Source organism: Centruroides vittatus, unplaced genomic scaffold (genome assembly GCF_030686945.1).
Source record: "Centruroides vittatus isolate TY-2023 unplaced genomic scaffold, ASM3068694v2 contig_950, whole genome shotgun sequence".
Taxonomy (NCBI): Eukaryota; Metazoa; Arthropoda; class Arachnida; order Scorpiones; family Buthidae; genus Centruroides; species Centruroides vittatus.
Window position 1 is genome coordinate 1,200,772 of NW_027122629.1, and position 19,267 is coordinate 1,220,038.

At 26.6% G+C, this 19,267-nt stretch overlaps 1 protein-coding gene across 1 annotated transcript in view; it reads right to left on the minus strand.

The window, feature by feature from the left end:
* mask (multiple ankyrin repeats single KH domain) overlaps positions 1 to 19,267 on the minus strand; it is a 148,649-nt gene that overhangs the window by 5,137 nt on the left and 124,245 nt on the right. Inside the window, 6 exon segments of the mRNA XM_067282314.1 lie at positions 9,798 to 9,996; positions 11,040 to 11,186; positions 11,287 to 11,460; positions 11,543 to 12,260; positions 15,000 to 15,189; positions 15,657 to 15,854. Coding sequence (XP_067138415.1) covers positions 9,798 to 9,996; positions 11,040 to 11,186; positions 11,287 to 11,460; positions 11,543 to 12,260; positions 15,000 to 15,189; positions 15,657 to 15,854 — 1,626 coding nt within the window.

Genomic DNA, 19,267 nt, shown 5'->3' on the forward strand with positions numbered 1-19,267 from the left:
TTTGTCATACTTTTAAAAAATATTTTTTTCTTCTTGACTAAAATATTTAACAACAAAACTACCAAAATTGTTTTGGACTAAGCAGAGTTTGAATTAGTGCAGATTTGGATGCACTGTATTATTTAATATTGCAGACTTTTTAAAACAGAAAACTAATGTGTTGAAAAATTTCCAAAAGCAATTGTAAATAAGCGAGGAAAAACAGAAAAATCCTTAATGAATCACTTTGCACATTGAGATTGACTGTCAAATCAGGCACTGATAGGATTTTAAATTACAGTAACAGAAAATGAAATTTTATTCTTGATAAAAGGGCCAAGAACAGTAAGTATAACACCAGAAAATTTTTCCAAAAATAGACAATATAAGTATTATACAAATTTCTAAATATATATAGTAAATGCAATATTCAGATTTTTGAATTTGTTTCTAGGTTTAGATAGATTTTTGTACAATTTAAATAAAAATGATACTTATGAAATAGCAAAATTTAATGAACAGATTACTATTATAACAGGTGACACAAATAGTATGTAATATATCCTTAGTATACGTAATTACAAACATTCATTCAGAAAAACACTATTAATACATTCATTTTTTTCTTGTGATATTTATCTAAAAGAGTGGTTCTCAAAACATGGAGCATACATCAGGTGGTCTGCAGACTGACCTATTCATTTTCCCAAAATGCAATTCAATGCTATCAAATCAGAGAAAAGAATATTTTCACACACATGTATCTCATATTAGAATACTAAACAGAGAAAATATTTTGGCACACTATCATCATCTGAAGTTATATTTACAAAGTAGTAAATGGATGGAGAGTATAAATGGTCTTCAAATTGATAACTTTGAGAATCACTGATCTAGATTATTTCTGATATTAAAGATATATAAAATTAAAAGAAAATAATAAGAATGATAAAGGATATCACTTACATTAAGAACAAAGTAAAAATATAAAAAAAAAACAACAATTCACAATGCTTCGAATTTAAATATAAATCACGCCAATTATTTTAAAAAATTTTCACTTACTTCTGCTTTACGAAGTTACCTCATTTAAAAAATTCGCTTAGCACTTTTAAACCCTTCACTTCAGCCTCAAAGTATTCTTTATTCTTTTCAAACATTTTACTTCAACAAAGAAATTATATTTAAGATTAGCCCTCACAATATTACTCTTAAACATTATTTACAAGAATAACTGTATAAAGATGGTGATAAAAGATTAAGTAATGCTTTATTCTTGATGCCGAGTGTGTGTAAGTGTTTGAAAAATGAATTGTTAATAACAGTTTTAGTCAATAAAGATACAGGAGCATTCAGTAAACTATATTAAACAGATTTGAAAACCTCTTATATACCTAAAATAGTTACAGCAGTAAAATCCAAATTTGTACATTTAGACTTTTATAAGTAATAAAGATGATATCTTTTCAAAAATAACATTTCAGCAGTAAGAAAACAGATGAGAATAACCAATTATTTTCTCATTGACACAACACAAAGAATACTAAATTAACTTTTTTATATTCTAATAAAGGCCACAGCAGGACTAGAAACTGGCCCAGAACAAGGTATCAGCAAATAATTACTACCCAATATTGGTCCAAATTTTTCAAACTATCGCTGTTTCTTTACATCAAATTACAAAATTAAATATATGACATTTCGAGAAAAAAAGAGGTACACATGATGATGTATACCAGAAAAATTTTTGGTGCAAATTCAAAAGGAAATAAATGATTTTGCTTGTTAGAACAGGGCAACAATTTCAAAAATTGTTAAAAAAAAATATCAAAATCTTTTGCTGAGTTTTTAACCAGAATGTTTTTTATTTATGAAAATGCATGGACTGTCAAAAATTTGACAATTTACAATATGATGATATGCTTTATCTGCAAAATTACTAGCTTTATAGCTTTAAAAAATTCTCAATTGTATCAAGTGAATACATTTGTCACAATACCTAAATAACATGAAATGAACAAAAATTTTGCACTTTGCACAGTTTGCATTATCAAATTAATTTTTATATTTTTGACACGCAGTTATGTGCAACAGTGCAATAATTAACAAGTTGCACTGTCACAAGCAAATGTAGTGGTCCATTTGAAATTAAGTGGAATTGTTTTCTATGGTGCTGAATAGAAGAAAGAGCAGAGAATATAATGAATGACAAAGGAAGGTCATTTTAATCAAGTTTCAAATTTTATTTTTTTTCCTGTTTTTTATTTGAAAAATGAAATTGTACGTTTTTTTATAGTGTAATATAAACTTTCCAAAATTTTTTGGAATTATTGTCCTGTTCTAAACCAGCAAAATCATTTTTAAGGCACGGGTACAAAGGAGTACTTTTTCCATTTGAATTTTGAACCAAAATATTTTCTAGTATACATCATTTTGAATGCCTGTCTTTTGCAGTAATGATATATTTTTTTATTTTGTGATTTGAGGGAAAGAAACAGCAAAACTTTGAAAAATTCAAAAATCACACTTTTTATAACCTTAAAACTCATGAATAGTGAATTGGGCAAAAATTTTCATATCTTGCTATGGCCTCTGTTTAATGTACAGGGTGGTTATAAATTATTGAGTGCATTTCAGAGAGGAATAATACTACTACTACTACTACTAATAATAATAAAAACTAGCCGTAACAGTGTGTCAATTTTGAGTGAATATAGATGGAGAGTTAGGAAACCTTCACCAAGCCTACAGTGACTAGTGCTATATACTGCAACATGTTCAGTGTTATGCAATACCACATATTGAACACTGACAACCAAATGGCCACCTCAATCTCCCAACATTACATCACTGTTTCTTTCTTTGAGGTTTGTCAAAAATGAAGTGTACAAAACAAAGGTTTGTGACACTGAAGAACTAAAAAGACAAATCGGTAAAGTTGTTGGAGGAACAAGTGCCGAAATGTTCCATAACAGGGGGTGAAATTGCTTCTAGATAATTTACTTGCTAAACATGAAGCTCAAAGTTATTTGAAGTGTAAAATGTAAATAAAACTATTTGAAATGGTCTATTAAATAAAAGCAACATAAATGTGAATATTTTATTATGTTCTTTCCCCCCTCCTTGAAATGCACTCAATTCATAACCATCTTGTATAACAATATCATTACTTTTCGGATATTGAGAAAGTTAAGAATTTTACAAAACAGCAATGGTTATGGAAATTGTATTCAATGTATTCAAATTTTGAATACATCGGAGTCTTATATGTATTCCTAGATAGAACGCTAACACCAGAAAAACTTCAATTTTTTTCGGGAGTTTTACCTGAGGAAGAACTACGTGTGGACTGAAAACGTTAGTAATGTAACAGTTTTCACAACTAAGTGCAAAGCACAATAAAGTTTACTAGTTTTATTTATATGAAAGTGATTATTATAAATGTACAAATTAATTCTCCTTCATTGTCAATGAATATGTAGAAATTTAAATTTTAATCAATTATCAATTTACTTTGTAATGTAGTGTCATTATTCTACAATTATCCAAAATGATAATATCACTACTACTTCTACAGTATTATGGTAACATTTCAGGTGCAGTCAATATGATGCCATTTCCTAATAAATAAATGTTCGGGCTAGCATACAAGAATTGTGGCATGATAAATGAGGATTTCTGCTTCCGGAGATTATCAAAACCAACACAGCACTGGAAATGGCATATTATAATGTGGATTTGGTAACTATAAATGATACCATATTACTTTAATTATTTTTTTAGAAAAACCTATCAAAACTTCCAAATTCTTTTCAAAAATATCCTAAAGATCAGTTATTTACAAAACCAGAATTGTGCACAATTAAATTTTATTAATAAATTATGATTTAAACATATTATTGATCTATTGATTAACATATGGAACTGCAAAATAATTAAAAAAAAATTAAGTTAGAAAAAAATTTAGAATCAATATAGTCAATAGTAATAACTTTGAAAGAAAAGTATATATATATATAACAAAAATCCATTAACGTGATTTATATGAACAAAACTGTTCAAATGATACTAATATTTGACATAGTGATAATTTAAAAAATCAAAACTTACTTACTTAAAAAAAATATATTACAATTTTACACACAAAACATTTCAAAAAACAATGTTTTTTTTTATAATACAAGAACATAGTAGGGAGATAATTTAGTACATAAAAACAAAAAATTGTCATACCTTATCTTCATTAATATTACTTACATTTATTTCATCATTTTTCTCTATAAATGTTCTCTTTTCCAAACTTTTGAGGAGGAAATAAATAATTTTCTCCTCTACATGACTTAAAATTCTCGAACAACTAGTACATGCTTAACTTGCACAATATGTCAAACTTTAACCACAATACTAAAAATAGAATAAAAAAAAGTTTACATCTTGTAATAGTGTTATGTACCTTATTGTTTGTTTAGTCAATTAGAAATTATAATTTTTACATACAACGGTTGGTCGATAAATAGCGATACAACTTTTCTCAAAATCTCAAAAACTACAAGAGGCATCTGGAATACGTAATACTCTTTTTAATCCTCATTAAATTACAAACAATTTGATACTAGTTCCATAACTGTACATACAATATTTCTGGCCAACGAGGTCGACGACAAAGCCATTTGGCATATTCTCTCGTGGCTTGTTTGAGATGTACTATACAATGTCATTGCATTTGGAACAAAACATCCATCCTAGCATCAGTAAGAAATGTTAACATGCAAACCCATAACACCCCAAAAAACACTACAGCACATACATTGCACATTGTCAGAAATGGGGCTGGAAAATTTTTGGTACATTCTCTGTATTCTCCTTACTTCAGCCTGTGCATTTTGAAATATTTTCCAAAATCAAAGTAAAATTATGGGATCAAAGATTAAAAATGACTGATGTGAATGCTTGGCATTCATACATAAATTATGATTTAAACATATTATTGATCTATTGATTAACATATGGAACTGCAAAATAATTAAAAAAAAATTAAGTTAGAAAAAAATTTAGAATCAATATAGTCAATAGTAATAACTTTGAAAGAAAAGTATATATATATATAACAAAAATCCATTAACGTGATTTATATGAACAAAACTGTTCAAATGATACTAATATTTGACATAGTGATAATGCCAAGCATTCACATCAGTCTGTAAATGTGTCATCCAGGAGAATTCTGCATAGGGTATCAAGAATTTATCCAGACATTGGAGAAAGTGCATGTATATGTTTAAAGTGGGTCCTTATTATCCAACTGGTCACGTGTAACTTAACAGTAACTTTGATATTTTCTTATTATTCTACCAGATCGTACACCATCAGAAGGTTGCTTCTTCAGTCAACTTTACAAGATCACTATCACTGTGCTATGAGACCTACAAGTTTCAATTATATGACAAAATGTTCATAACACAATAAGGATTAAAATAAGTGTTTGAAATCACTACATCTTGTAGTTTTAAAGATAAGAAATTTAATGGCCATCATGGAAATTTGTACATATATTTTTTAAAATACTGTTTGGATTGGTGAACTGTCAAACCATTTTTGACAGTATATAGTTTATTTGTTATGTAAAAACAGTAATTTTCTATTATTACTATTATTAATATAAGATTATTTTATTGTGATTAATCTTTTAAATTACATTTGGATAATTACATAATTAACAATTCATGGATTTTATCAAGAATATGTTCCCTCTATCAACATTTATTAATATATTTTAATAAAATATTGAAATCACAGGGATCATCTTTAGGAGTATAAATTTTAAAAGCTTTATAACTACAATTTTAAACATTTTCTTTGTGAATTTCAAGTTTCTTTTAACTGAAATGTTTAAAAATGAACTTATATGGCTTTTTCGACTATTCATACTTCTGAAAATGAATCATGTTTGAATTGTTCCTATAATTAAAAATAAAAATCTTACTATAAGAATTAATACCTGAATTATTAATATATTGAAATAAAAATTACCAAAAATAAAAAAACAATTTTAAAAAAATGTTAAGTTTACATAATTTTTTTTAATACTTAGTTTAAAATATTATTCTTGCACTACTTTGTATTTGACTCCATAAATTTTAAACAAAACTTGGAAATATGTTGTGTTAGAATAGTATGAAGAGTTAATAATATATTATATTAGAAACATTTTTAAACTTTCCAGTCCAACATCTGGTTTCTAATAGAACAATATGGTCTAACTGAACAAATTAAAAAAGTTTAAATACAAGTTATAATTCTGCAATTAAAATTTTTCCAAGTTGTTAAATTTAATTAATAAATAAACAACAAAATCAAATTTTCAAAACATTATAAATTCTATACACAATGGCCATTTAGCTGAGATAGTACAGGTGTCAGCCTGCTGCTTTGGAAGATCTCAGGTCGAATCTATTAGAAGTAATATTGTTTTAGCCCCATTCCCAAGTTTTAGTAAACTAGAACTAAGTTAATTAGAACATAAAATTTTCCAGGATTGTGTAAACTGGATATGTCAGAATCCATCCATCATAGCCAGCCACTTTGAGCCTCGCCAAACCCATTACAGCATGAAAAATATCCTGTCTCCAGGACAGTTATTAAAAACGAAAGCAAATCACTTCTATACAATTAAAGATCAGATAAACACAATGATAATTTTAATTAAATTAACCACTTATATTGTTTGAATCAACTATAACATGAAAATCATTTTAAAAAATAATATGGTGTCACTATTTACTTCGTTAAATCTTATATGAAATTTATGGAGTTCAAATACTAATACTTCAAATATGTAAATACTAAAAACATTCCTAAACCAAAAAATCCAGCAGTAAAATTTTAATTTTACTGCTGGATTTTTTGGTTTGGGAATGTTTTTACACTTCTTGGAGATGCCATGGTTAATAATTTATATATATATATATATATATAAAATTACATGTCCTGACTGACTGATTCATCATCGCCTACAGCAAACTGGTGAACCTAGAGGTGAAATTTGGTACACAGTTAGGGTATTGTCATGAAAATGCACACTAAGAAGGTATTTTTCAAAATTCCCTTCTTAGTGTGATTTTGAGCAAACAAGACTTCACATTATCCCAATTTGAGTTAACCAGTTCCACTGTAGTGATTATTTACAAAGTTAACATACAATAGAACAAAACAAGTTCATATGAAAACTCATTTTATGTTAGTTCCTATCAAAAATGAATTTGATATCCACATTTTGAATTTAAAAATACACAGTATAACCTCAATTTACAAAAATACCTTGTTTTCAAAAAGTTCTCATACACAATCTTTTCCATTATTTCTTATGGTTGAAATTTGTACTTCATTCCAGTACAACCTAATCATCCTACCCATATTGTTCAGACAACATTAGTGCACTACCAAACACTCATTTCTTTATCAGACAACGATTCTAAATGAATTAAAGATCACATACTGAAATAATAAAAGCAATGATTAGTTTATTCATCAATATAAAAAAAAGAACTAATGAAAATGAGAGAAGTAAATACAACATAAAAGAAGTAAATTTGTATAAAGATATTACTTTCTTGATTTAATTGTAGGAGAATGCTCAGATTTAGCCTTAACTTAATTATTATTTTTTTTTTTTCAACAGAGTAAAATAAAATTTTAACCATCAATAGAAAAATCTAATGTAGTGATAAAGCTCATTAAACTGCAAACTATAAATAGCACTACTGCTATTAAATGAATACACAGTGTGAAAGAAAAGAGACTAGAATACCATCCAAACTGCAACACAACAATTTCAATCTTGTCACACTTGTGTTAATTATTTTGTTATTGTAAATATTGGCTGGAGCTCATCCTATCAATATATTTCATCTTATAAATCAAAAAAAGATAAAAGAAAAAAATGTTTGTACTGAAATTCTTGAAAATTCTCATCGTATTGATGTACATGTCATAAAATTTTAATTAAGTTTTTGTACGGCATAATTGTTTTAAAATGACAGAATATAATGAGTGCAGAAGATCTTAGATGACTCTTAACATATATAATGAAAATTGTTATGACCTTCATGGCAAACAGTAAATTTATTAAATAGAGGAACTGTCAAATATATGTTTATTTTCATACAATTTAAACAAAATCACATTAAACAATTTTAAATACAGCATATAATTGGCAAATATGATATAAATTTTATGAATATCTAATAATTAGAATAATTATTTGTGTATCTTGACTACTGATAGTAACCACTATAAAATAATTTAGTCAGAAATAAAAACAACATAAGAATAGTTAAACCCATAACACTTCTGAAGAATTAAAATATATGAAAACAAAATTTATTTAAGTAAATTTGAATCATCTTTTTTGTTCTATTGAAAATGTTTTTGGAGTTGTAAATATTTTCAATAAAACAAAAACAAATATGCTTTTATCATTATTAATAAAAACTATAAAAAGTATCAATTAAAACTTGTTTTCTATGCGAAAGAATTATTAAAAAAAAAAAAAACCTTCACATAACAAATGAACAAAATAAATTGTAATGAAAATTAAAGACCAATATATAACTTGAAAACATTCAACTGTAGTAAATGAGTGATTATATGGCATTAAATAAGGTATAAAGTAAGCCCTCCATTTAATAGAGTAATTAGAAGATGAGTCCGTTACTGCCAAAAGTCTTAAATTACGTGTTTTAAAGTTTATGTCAATAACAAACATTGAGTAATTTATAGTCATTTGACATATTTTTTGCATGCTCTAACCACTAATAAGTCCTAAATTTTTTCTGTTAAAACCAAAGTCCATTAAATCAACAGTCTATTGTAGTTGAATCAAATTTATCACCAGAGATAAATACCTATGATACGTACCTACTGAAATTAGATATTTTTATCCGTTACTTTTAGAGATTTCATTAAGACGATCAATAAATCTTACATCTCTAAGATTCAGATTATTTATTTAAAAATTCAAATATTAACATATCAAATGAATTTTTCTGTACAAATGAACTGTACAAAATAATTCTGCTTTAAATTTGAATTACATAAATATAAAAAGAAATACGCTTCAATAATAAGGTATTAAAAGAAAAACAATATACTAAAAATTATGCATACTATTCATTACCTGGAAGATTCTTGACACGATCATTTTTAACAAATTTACTGAAATTATATTTATTTAAATTACTATTAAAAAATCATTTATGATGGATTTAAAAAAAAAATTTAAGAAACTTTTTACAATATATAAATGATATTAAACTTACGCAAGTTTAGTTTCAGAAAAACATTTCAAAATTTCAGTTTTTCTGAAACTTTATTATTTTAACAAATGCAAGAATGATAAAAATCACTTCTGCATTATTTTTTTTAAAAGAAATATAATTTAAAATATCAATGTTTTTGATAAGTCAGTTTGTTCATAAATTAAAAAATGATTATTATAATTATATTATTTTCATTTTAATCAAGAATTATATTAAGTTAAAAATACTGAGTTTTTATTATTGTTACCTGTCAATTAAACAAATATAAAGAAAATGCAGAATAAATTTATATTGTTATTCGTGTACATTTGAACATATAATTTGTCTGAACATTTTTAACTGAAATTTAAAAAATTTAGAGAAAAAAAAACACTACTAAATATTTTCAATATTAACAACATTTTCAAAATACTTTTAAGTTTAAACATTTAAGAAATTATATTTGTTTTTGTTACAAAAAAATTACCTACAAAGTAATATATTGTATGCACTTCCACCAACCTGTACAGTGCTAGTGACAGTTGTATTGCTGCAACTGCTGCCAGCAGCAGACCTTGTTCCCTCTACTGTTCCACTTCCAAGTCCAGTAGGAACCCTGCACAATCCTGCTCGAGTTAGAATTTCACTTAATTCACGTTCTGGTTCTTTTATCAATGATGTTATCAGCTGATGGGCTTGCCTTGTAGCTTCCGCTGACCCCCTTTATTGTAATAATTAATAACAAAATTGAAAATAATATTTTTCAATTAAACTAAGACATTCAAAATGTTTAATTATAAATTAGCAAGTTTAGAAACTTTAAAGAATTTTTAGTTTTAATGTGAATAAAAATGTTTTAACTATTGTACGATGCAATGCAAAATAAATTAGAAATCTTATTTTCTTTAAACATTTACAAAAAGGTCAGACATCAAAAGATACAAATGGGATCAAAATAAAAATAAAAGAACAGTGTACAATTAAAAATTAAATTGTAATGAAATGTTCAAACACTTAGAATAAATTTTAGAAATTATGAATAAAATAAACTTCAAATTTTTAGATGAAAATCCTTACAATTAAAATATTTAATTCATTAGACACCAATATCTATAAGAATACATTTGAGTTTTTCTTTACAAAAAAAATAATAATGTGAACTTAAACTTTCTGTTCATCAATATTAATTAGATATTAATGAATTTTGAAGACGGGTTCGTAACATTAAATTAACAAAAGATCAATGTCAATCTCAAAATATTCAAGAGGTTTTATTACACCTGATAAGTTACATTACTCTAGTCTAAAATAATTCAATTTTCTCAGTTGTCAGACAAAGACAACTGAGAAAATTGATACAAAATAGTTCAAATGAATTATTATTTTATATTTCATTTGAACTAGTATAAAAATCAATATCAACAATATATTTTACATCATCTACAGTAATAATTATATGAAAACACAAACTGACAAAATACAAAAATTTTGTCTATGAAAACATTAAAACTAGTTAAATTAATAGTCTATTGGATATATTGTTTGTTGTGATATCAAAAACCATTATAAATTACATTAACATTAATAAGCATAACTTCATAATAAAACTTAACTTTCAAAACTTTAATATAAATTATTTCTATTTGTTCTTCAAATAATTTATTAAAGGATGAAATTAAGACATACAATTCAGATCTTAGTAAATATATTAAATTCGTTATAAAATTTTTTAAATTTTATTATTATTGATTATATAAAATTCACCTTATTATGATGGTTCGATCACCCTGTCCTTTTTGTTTTTCCACTTCTATATGAGCACCAGATACTTCCCGAATTGCATTAATGTTACATCCCCCTCTTCCTATGACACGACTAATAGCATTTGAAGGCACAGAAACCTTTTTTGATCTAATATTGATATAGAATTTTTTATGTAATTAAATTACTGATATATTTTTAATTTATGAAAAATTATGTTCTTACATATTAAATTATTTTAAATAATTACCTGCGTACAACTTCTTTCCAACCTTCTTCCCTTTTTTGACCCTTTTTTGGTGAAGTACTGTTTGCTAAAGGTGACTTTAAAGAATGAGGTAAACCAATTGTTGTAGGACTTCTCAAGCCAGCAGATAATGCCACTTCTGGACTAAGTTCTAAAGCTAAATCTCCTAAAGCTTCCCTGTAAGTTTTAATTAATTATAATTACTAAAATAAAAAAATAATAATAATAAACAACAATTTTGAAAAATGAAAATACTTACAGACCAGAAAATTTTGAATCATTTAAATTAATTTTTCCACTTTTGGAACATCGAGATGGTACAGGAGATAGAGCACAATAATCATCTAAATCACCTACAGGTGAACTGCTGATAATACCATTGACTATAACTTCTTTTGAATGTTTTAATTGTTCTTTTAGAACATTACAATTATTATTTTGAGATTTACTATCTGAAGTAATTACAGCTGATATAACAGAAGTCATTTCTGTACAAGTTGGTTTAGCAACAGAAACTGTAGTAGTTGTAAGAGTAGAAATAGTTGTAACAATTGTCGAAGGAAGATCATGTTTCAGATTTCTTTTCTTAGAATTTCTCCCATTTATACCATTGTTTATAGATGTAATATTAATATTCGAATCTAATCTTGGCGTAGATTTCTCATGAACTTTTATTTCTTTTTCTTTTATAATTCTGCATTCCCTAATTCCACTCTTACAGTTTTCATTTCTTTTATTTCTTTCCTGATTCTTTGTTCTCTCTCTATCTCTCTTTCTTTCAGCTTTAACTTCCAAATTTAATCTTGATTTAATTTGAATATCTTCTCTACTTGATTCACGCTTCAAATACATATTTCTATTTTTTACAGAACAAACTTCATTTAGCAAATTTTCGTCATTAGAATTCCTACATTTTAATACTTCATTATGATCTGGTGAATCATTCTCCCTGCATGATGCTATATCATTTACAAAACCTACAAGAATAAAAACAATTATTATTATGAAAATTAAAATAAGTTTTTTCTTCTAATATTTTACTTAAATTAAATCATAATCTTAAAATTCAACTGAAGCAAGCTTGTCAATAATATAAATTAAGCAGTATTTTTTTAAATGTTTATATATGTTTTTACATGTAGGCCAAAAAACTATATTAGTTTTATAAAAGATCATAAAAATTTACTGCTGTATATATACTATTAACTAATTCTTAAATACTAAATATATTTTTTCATTTACTTTAATTAATTAATTACAAACTTAAGCTAATAACTAACTATTAGGTAAAAAAAATTTAAAAAGTTCCTAGAATATCATCATATATTGCAGTAATCAGATTGGAAAACTTTAACCTTTAGAACAGAAAATAAAATAGTTTGAAGCATTATCAGGGAGTTACTTCTGCAAGCTTTAACTTTTTTCTTGATAAAAGAGCAGTTTATTTTATTGGGCATTAATAATGGATGGAAAGATCTTCATCTTGCAGGACAATATAGATGCATTGCTATCCCAATTTATTTTTTACTTACCAAGAAGTTACACAAGTCATTTGTTTTGCAGTAATTTGTGGTATCAATCAATTTATAATCATGTGAATCTGATTAAAAATATTTTTAATTTATTGAATGGCAATTAAAATGTATAAATATAAATAGTATAAGTCACATCTTCAAACCAATAAATTTCAATTGATTTATAAATTATTATTTAAAAAAAAATTGAACTGACTGTAGAAATGAAATGCAAAAAATACACAACTATTCATATTTCTATACTTTATAAAGCATAAAACAAATAAAAATGTTTTATTTTTGCAGAAAAGGCAGTAATTAATAATTATCTCAAAATAATAAAATAATATTTTGCAAATTCTGTATGATATGACTACAGAACTACTTAAAATGATGGGAACACTTTCATGCAGTTGTCATACTGTATTTTTACATGTTTATCCCAAATACCCCCAGTTATAACAACACAAATAAGATGGTCCCTTCATATGCTTTTTATAAAGTAACGGTGATACAACAGCATGGTGTATGTTAGTACATCAAACATTGCAAAACCCAATATGTATATAGAAACATAACCAAACAATCACCTAAATAATTGGGCTATAACTCTTATGTTTCTATATACATATCAGGTTTTGTAATGTTTGAGATAAATATAGAGGTTGCAAGTTCAAGCCTTGCCCCAGGTCAGTTCTTTTCTTCCAGATGTTCTAAATTATTTAATAAATTATTAAAATTATAATTATTAATTTAGTTAAGAGATGGATGGAACCTAATGTCTAACTCAATTTGCTAAGTAATTTGCTACTAATCATTAAATTAACAGAGTTATAGCTTGATTACTTAGGTAATTGTTTGATTATGTTTGTATGGTGTATGTCATTTATTAGCAAACTCTTTGTTTCAAGTTTACGTTGCCAGGGGGTGTGAAAAGAATAGTATCTTCACCACACAAGTTGTTTTGTGTTCTGCAGCTAGCAAACTTACTTAGCAATGATGAACAGTTTGTTTCATTCACTCTTCAGAATTGATCCACTAAGGCATATGCTATTGGTATAAACAGTCAAGAGAAAAGTTGCTTGTGCAAAGGAAAGAACATTAATCAACTTAGTATTCAGAGGGAATGTGACAGAATTAGAGGTCTTCCAGTGTAGCCTACAGAAATCTACACACCAACAAGTTGTTAATTACAGCTGCACCAGATATCCATCTGGCATGTTCTGGATAAGATATCAATAAAATCTCACATGATGCAGCTAAAAAGGAAAATTATTATATAGAAACATGAGTTCTGCATACAAAATGTTCCATATAAGCAAAAAAGTGAATCCACCATAAGATGTACACATGAGAAACTGAAAAGTCTCGCACCACAGAGCATGTTCAAGATTCTTCCAAAGTGAATGATTACTGAATCATATCTCAAAAGGAAAGCCTACTATTCATTTTTCTTTGTGGAGCATATGGTAACTGATCTTGTGTATGGATATGCTAAAAGACACTCTTTCCTCAACTAGAAGATATGGACAATAACAACACCCTACATATTTCCATAAATTTGCATTTCCTTCAATAAACACTTGTGAGGTTGTATTGGACATGGTATCACCACTGATCTCACCTGTTGTGCTTAACCTCCAAAATCATCAAACCAGACAGTATAACACCTCTAAAAAAAAAAAAAATGCTTAAAGATGTAGTCTGTGTGTCACCTCTGCCACAAGACCTTTGACAATTAAGACAGCAAATCATTATTTCAAATGAATCCATAAATGGAAATATGTTTTGGAGCAGGTGTAGCAAAAATTTGACTGTTGGGTTGATATTTTTGTTGATATATGCAGAATGACAGAGAGTTCTCATATAAAGTGTTTGAGTGTACATGCTCAATGAAACTAGAGTTTTGCTAACAAAAGACAGACACCATATTATTGTATCACTAACAGCTACTTTATAATAAGCATAAGAAAATGTTTCCAACTTTTAGAGTTACCCTGTATGTAAGTATGCTTCAATATTCAGTATACAGTTTATTTAAAAAGCTGCATAATATAATAAAAATGTTAATGCAGCAATATCAAATTCGATGATAATTTTAAAATGTTTATCAAATAAATATGTAAAGTAAATTTTAACAAAATTTTAGGAAAATATTTAATCTATACAAACAATACTTATAAATTGCTATAATATACTTACAAGAACTATTTGAAGAATTTAAGAGAGTATCTTCTAAATCTTTGTCGTCATCGTCATCTTCCTCTTCGTCGTCGTCGTCATCATCGTCCTCTGCTTCAGACTGACTGCTCTGCTGAGCGTTTTTCTTTTGGTCATTAGCTTTGGTTTCATTCTTCTTACTTTCTTCAGCTGCTGCTTTAGCTGCTCTAAGCTGAAATTTGGCATTATACAATATATTAAAAATAAATGTCTGATAAGCTAACACAAAAATATCTAAATAAAACTTACATTTTATAACATATTTATGTATACATATTAAACACTACATGAATTTATTTATAAATCTATTTCAGCACTTTTAAAATTTAAATTATTGGATATTAAGTGTTTCACACAAACCATTTAGTCTGGCTTCAAAATAATACTAATAAATAAATAAAATAAAGAGAACTGAAAACTACTGACAAATATACGGCTAATTAAAAAAAAAAAAAAAAATACATCAGTTACATTTGATGATAATGTTTTATTAAATTACTTATGACTTAAAAAGATATAACCAGTTTTTTAATTGATATACATAATATCAAACTTGAAATTAGATATTCAAGTCTAATTAATTATAATTTGGCATCGACACTCACTTATTTGTTTAGCAAATATATCATTTTCATTTACCTGTTCCTGTTTTTCTTTTTTCTTACGTCTTTTGCGTTCCCTTCGTCTAGCAGCAGCAGCACGACGCGTTTCTTCCCGAGAACGTTCTAAATCTAATTCTTCTAAGAGAATCGTTGCATACTTGTTTGCTTCTGCTGCTTGTCTTTCTTTGGCCGCTCTTATTATTTCCATACACTGATGACATTTTTTTAATAATTCCTTATTAAAAAAAAAAAAAAAAGAAAATCCATTTTTGATATATTCAGAATAGAATTACAGATTATTATTAAAGTTTCCATAAATTAAAAAAATAAATTAGAATAAAAAATAACGACACCATATATAATTTTAATTCAAAAATACATTCAACTTATTATTGCAACTAAACTTTTTATTCCTTTTAGTTATTTTTCAGGTTCCTATGTGAAAATCAGCTGTTTACAATTAGTTATATTTGTATTTGAATAATTTCTAGAAACTAAAAAAATATTAAAAAGATACAAACACACATTGAGGCAGAGTGTTAGCAAAGCCTCTTCTATGTGACTTACAAAATTTTGTTGTTTTTCAAAATATGTTTAATTGATTTTGATTAAACTTTGCCACTTTCCATTAATTGTGGTGAGGAATCCAAAAATGTAGTAAAAAATAGGGGTCCATGACTTCATTTTTGAAATATAAGTTCATTTCACAAGCATGTGAGACAAAGTGATATCACAAGAATTGCACAACAAAGTTGTGTGATGTTCTACAATCACTAGCATGTTTTATATGGCTTTGCTACAGAATTGAGTTCATTCTCAAAATTTAATTGGCCAATTTCAATGAAATTTTGCCATTTTCCATTAATTGTGATGAAAAATCCAAAAATGTAACAAGGGTCTATTTAAATGTAAATGTAAAAAATAGAAGTCTATGAGTTTATTTTTGATATACAGAGGTATTAAAGTGATAATGTCTGTGCTCTTCAATGTGACTAAGTCTGCCTTAAAAATAAAAACAGCATTGTGTGCAATGTGCACCTAACAGAAAATGGACACGAAAAATGAACAAAACATAAGAATAAAGCAATCAATAGTGATTGCTTTGTTCTTAGATCGCATTTCCATGTTGGCAAATGCAAGGATTGTATCTCCCATGGCTGACAGATATAACGACTGCCTCTCCCTTGGCCAGAAAGTACAAGGACAGCCTCTTTTATGGCAGCAAGCACAAAGTTCATCTGTCCACATCTGTCTGGAACAAGGATTGCCTCTTCTATGCCTAACAAGTACAGGGATTGCTTCTTTCTTTCTGTTTCAATTCTATTGTGACATGACAAAGTTGTGCAATGTCCTTATATATATATATATATATATATATAACATGTGTTTGCACCATTTATTTATTTATATTTAGAACTCAATCTATTATTTCCTTTTAAAAAAAATAACTATAATTAAATTTTTAAAACAGTTAACGTTGCACTAAAAGATTTGAAACATTCAATAATATAAAAGTTTAATTCTATAATTTTGAGCTTGTTTTGGATTAGAAAAAAAAAATATAATTTAGAATTTGACCTCCAGCAAAGTCAACACAGGTTAATTTGACTTGAGTATTAAAAAAAAAAACCCACTGTTTTTTGGTTAGATGAATATTTTCATAAAATAAATGCATTTTCTTTAATGATAATTCATATGTAAATGATATAATTATTAATTTTTAAATTATTTGTGTACATTAGAAATTAATTAATATTTCATAAAGTTAAAAAAATTTAGATAGTAAAAGCTGCTTTTGTGTTAAAATCTATCACGTTTGCTGGGTATAACTGGAATACAGTATAATATCTGATAACTGCAGTGTATTGTAATGATCCTAACAATGTAATTACATTAGCAAAAAAATAAACATCCACATTTACCATTTGAAGTTATGTACTTCGTATACGTTATAAAGAATGATTTTTTCAATATTGCTATATAACTACAATAGCATAACAGATAAAAAATTATTAATAATCATAATAAATTAATAATAATAGGTTTTTGATACTAGATGCTGTTAGTTGGCATAATTGTTATATTAAAATTAACTTCAAAAATATATTAATAAATGTAAAAACAAAAAAGAAATTATATCTATTTTGTTTGTGCAAAACGAAAAAATAATTTTGGATGATACAATAGCCACAATTATTTTTTTCTAAAATGTGGAATTTTTGTTAGGCTTAACATTGACAAGAGTTCAACCTGGAACAACACGCAACAGAAAATATTTCAAGATGGGATAGGTTAATATTTCAAGGTTAAAATAATTTCTATTAAATCTCTACATAATTACGAAAACAAGAAAAAATTTCTAGTTTTCATAATATTCATATTTATTCTGAAAATAATTCTCCAGTAAAAAGTCAGGCCGTGACTCCACTAGTGTAAAAATGGCTGTAAAACCTCTCGCCATAAAAGCTTTTAATCACATGACCATAATATTTTACGCCTGAGCAGGTCGTAAAACCAACATAATAGCGAGTCAAGCAGCGTTCAACTTTCAAAGCGAATATGGCCGTAAAATGGTACCATCCACCAATCAGAAGTCGGTGAAATCTAGGTCATTGTGACACGGTGCAAAAATGGTGAAAAACGAGCTTTTGTGTACATTCTGTCGTGGTTACTTGGAAAAGAACTAGAACAGATCCGGAAAGATTTACCAAAAACATCGGAAAGTATTCATGTATCTACGACAAGAGGTATCCCAATTATAATAATGAATGCCTAAAACATGAGATATGGATGGCTGAAGGAAAATCCTCATTTAAAGGAGTATATAATAAAAAAACTAAGCTTATAAGTGCTGTATATTATCGTAATAATACGATAATAAAAGTTAATATATGAAAGTAAAGATATAATTTTACTACATTTGTAATTATAATAAAGAAAAAATGCGTAGAATATAATCATTGTCTTTATATAGATATATTGTGTAGACAACCGTACAGGTGTAACTTCGACAGCACTGTCGCCGTAAAAATTTCTCTAGCCAGACCTCCACCGCAATCCAAGAACAAATGCAAATAGGTCACGTGATTAAAAGCTTTTATGGCAAGGGGTTTTACATCCATTTTTATGCTAGTGGAGTCGCGGCCTCACAAAGTATTGTACTCAAAGTTATTTATTTCATAAATTTTCATGAGATATGTTGAATATTCACGCTACTTTCTCTTTATGTTTTTAATGTAATTCTTTTATTTATGATTAATTATTATTAGTAATATTTTCTTGAGGAAATCATTTAAACTTAAATAATAATAATAATTTCTTAAACAAATTTCTGAATTCTATCATTAATTATTTTAGTTTGTAAATGTGTGTTTTTACTATAGTTGTGGATAAATTTTTTTATTAGCTAATTTTCAATTTAATCAATATGATCATCCTTCACCTATATTTTTCAATGTATTAATGAACAATTCTCTTTCATATTCATATTGTTTTCAGTCATATATCCTGAAATTTTGGAGAAAAAGAAATTCAGCATACATAACAAAAAAACATTAGACACAGTAATTCCCACAAAGAACACGAACAACTTTATTTTATATATTAAACAATTTAGAAAGTAACTGAAATGAAGTAATTTCTCAATAT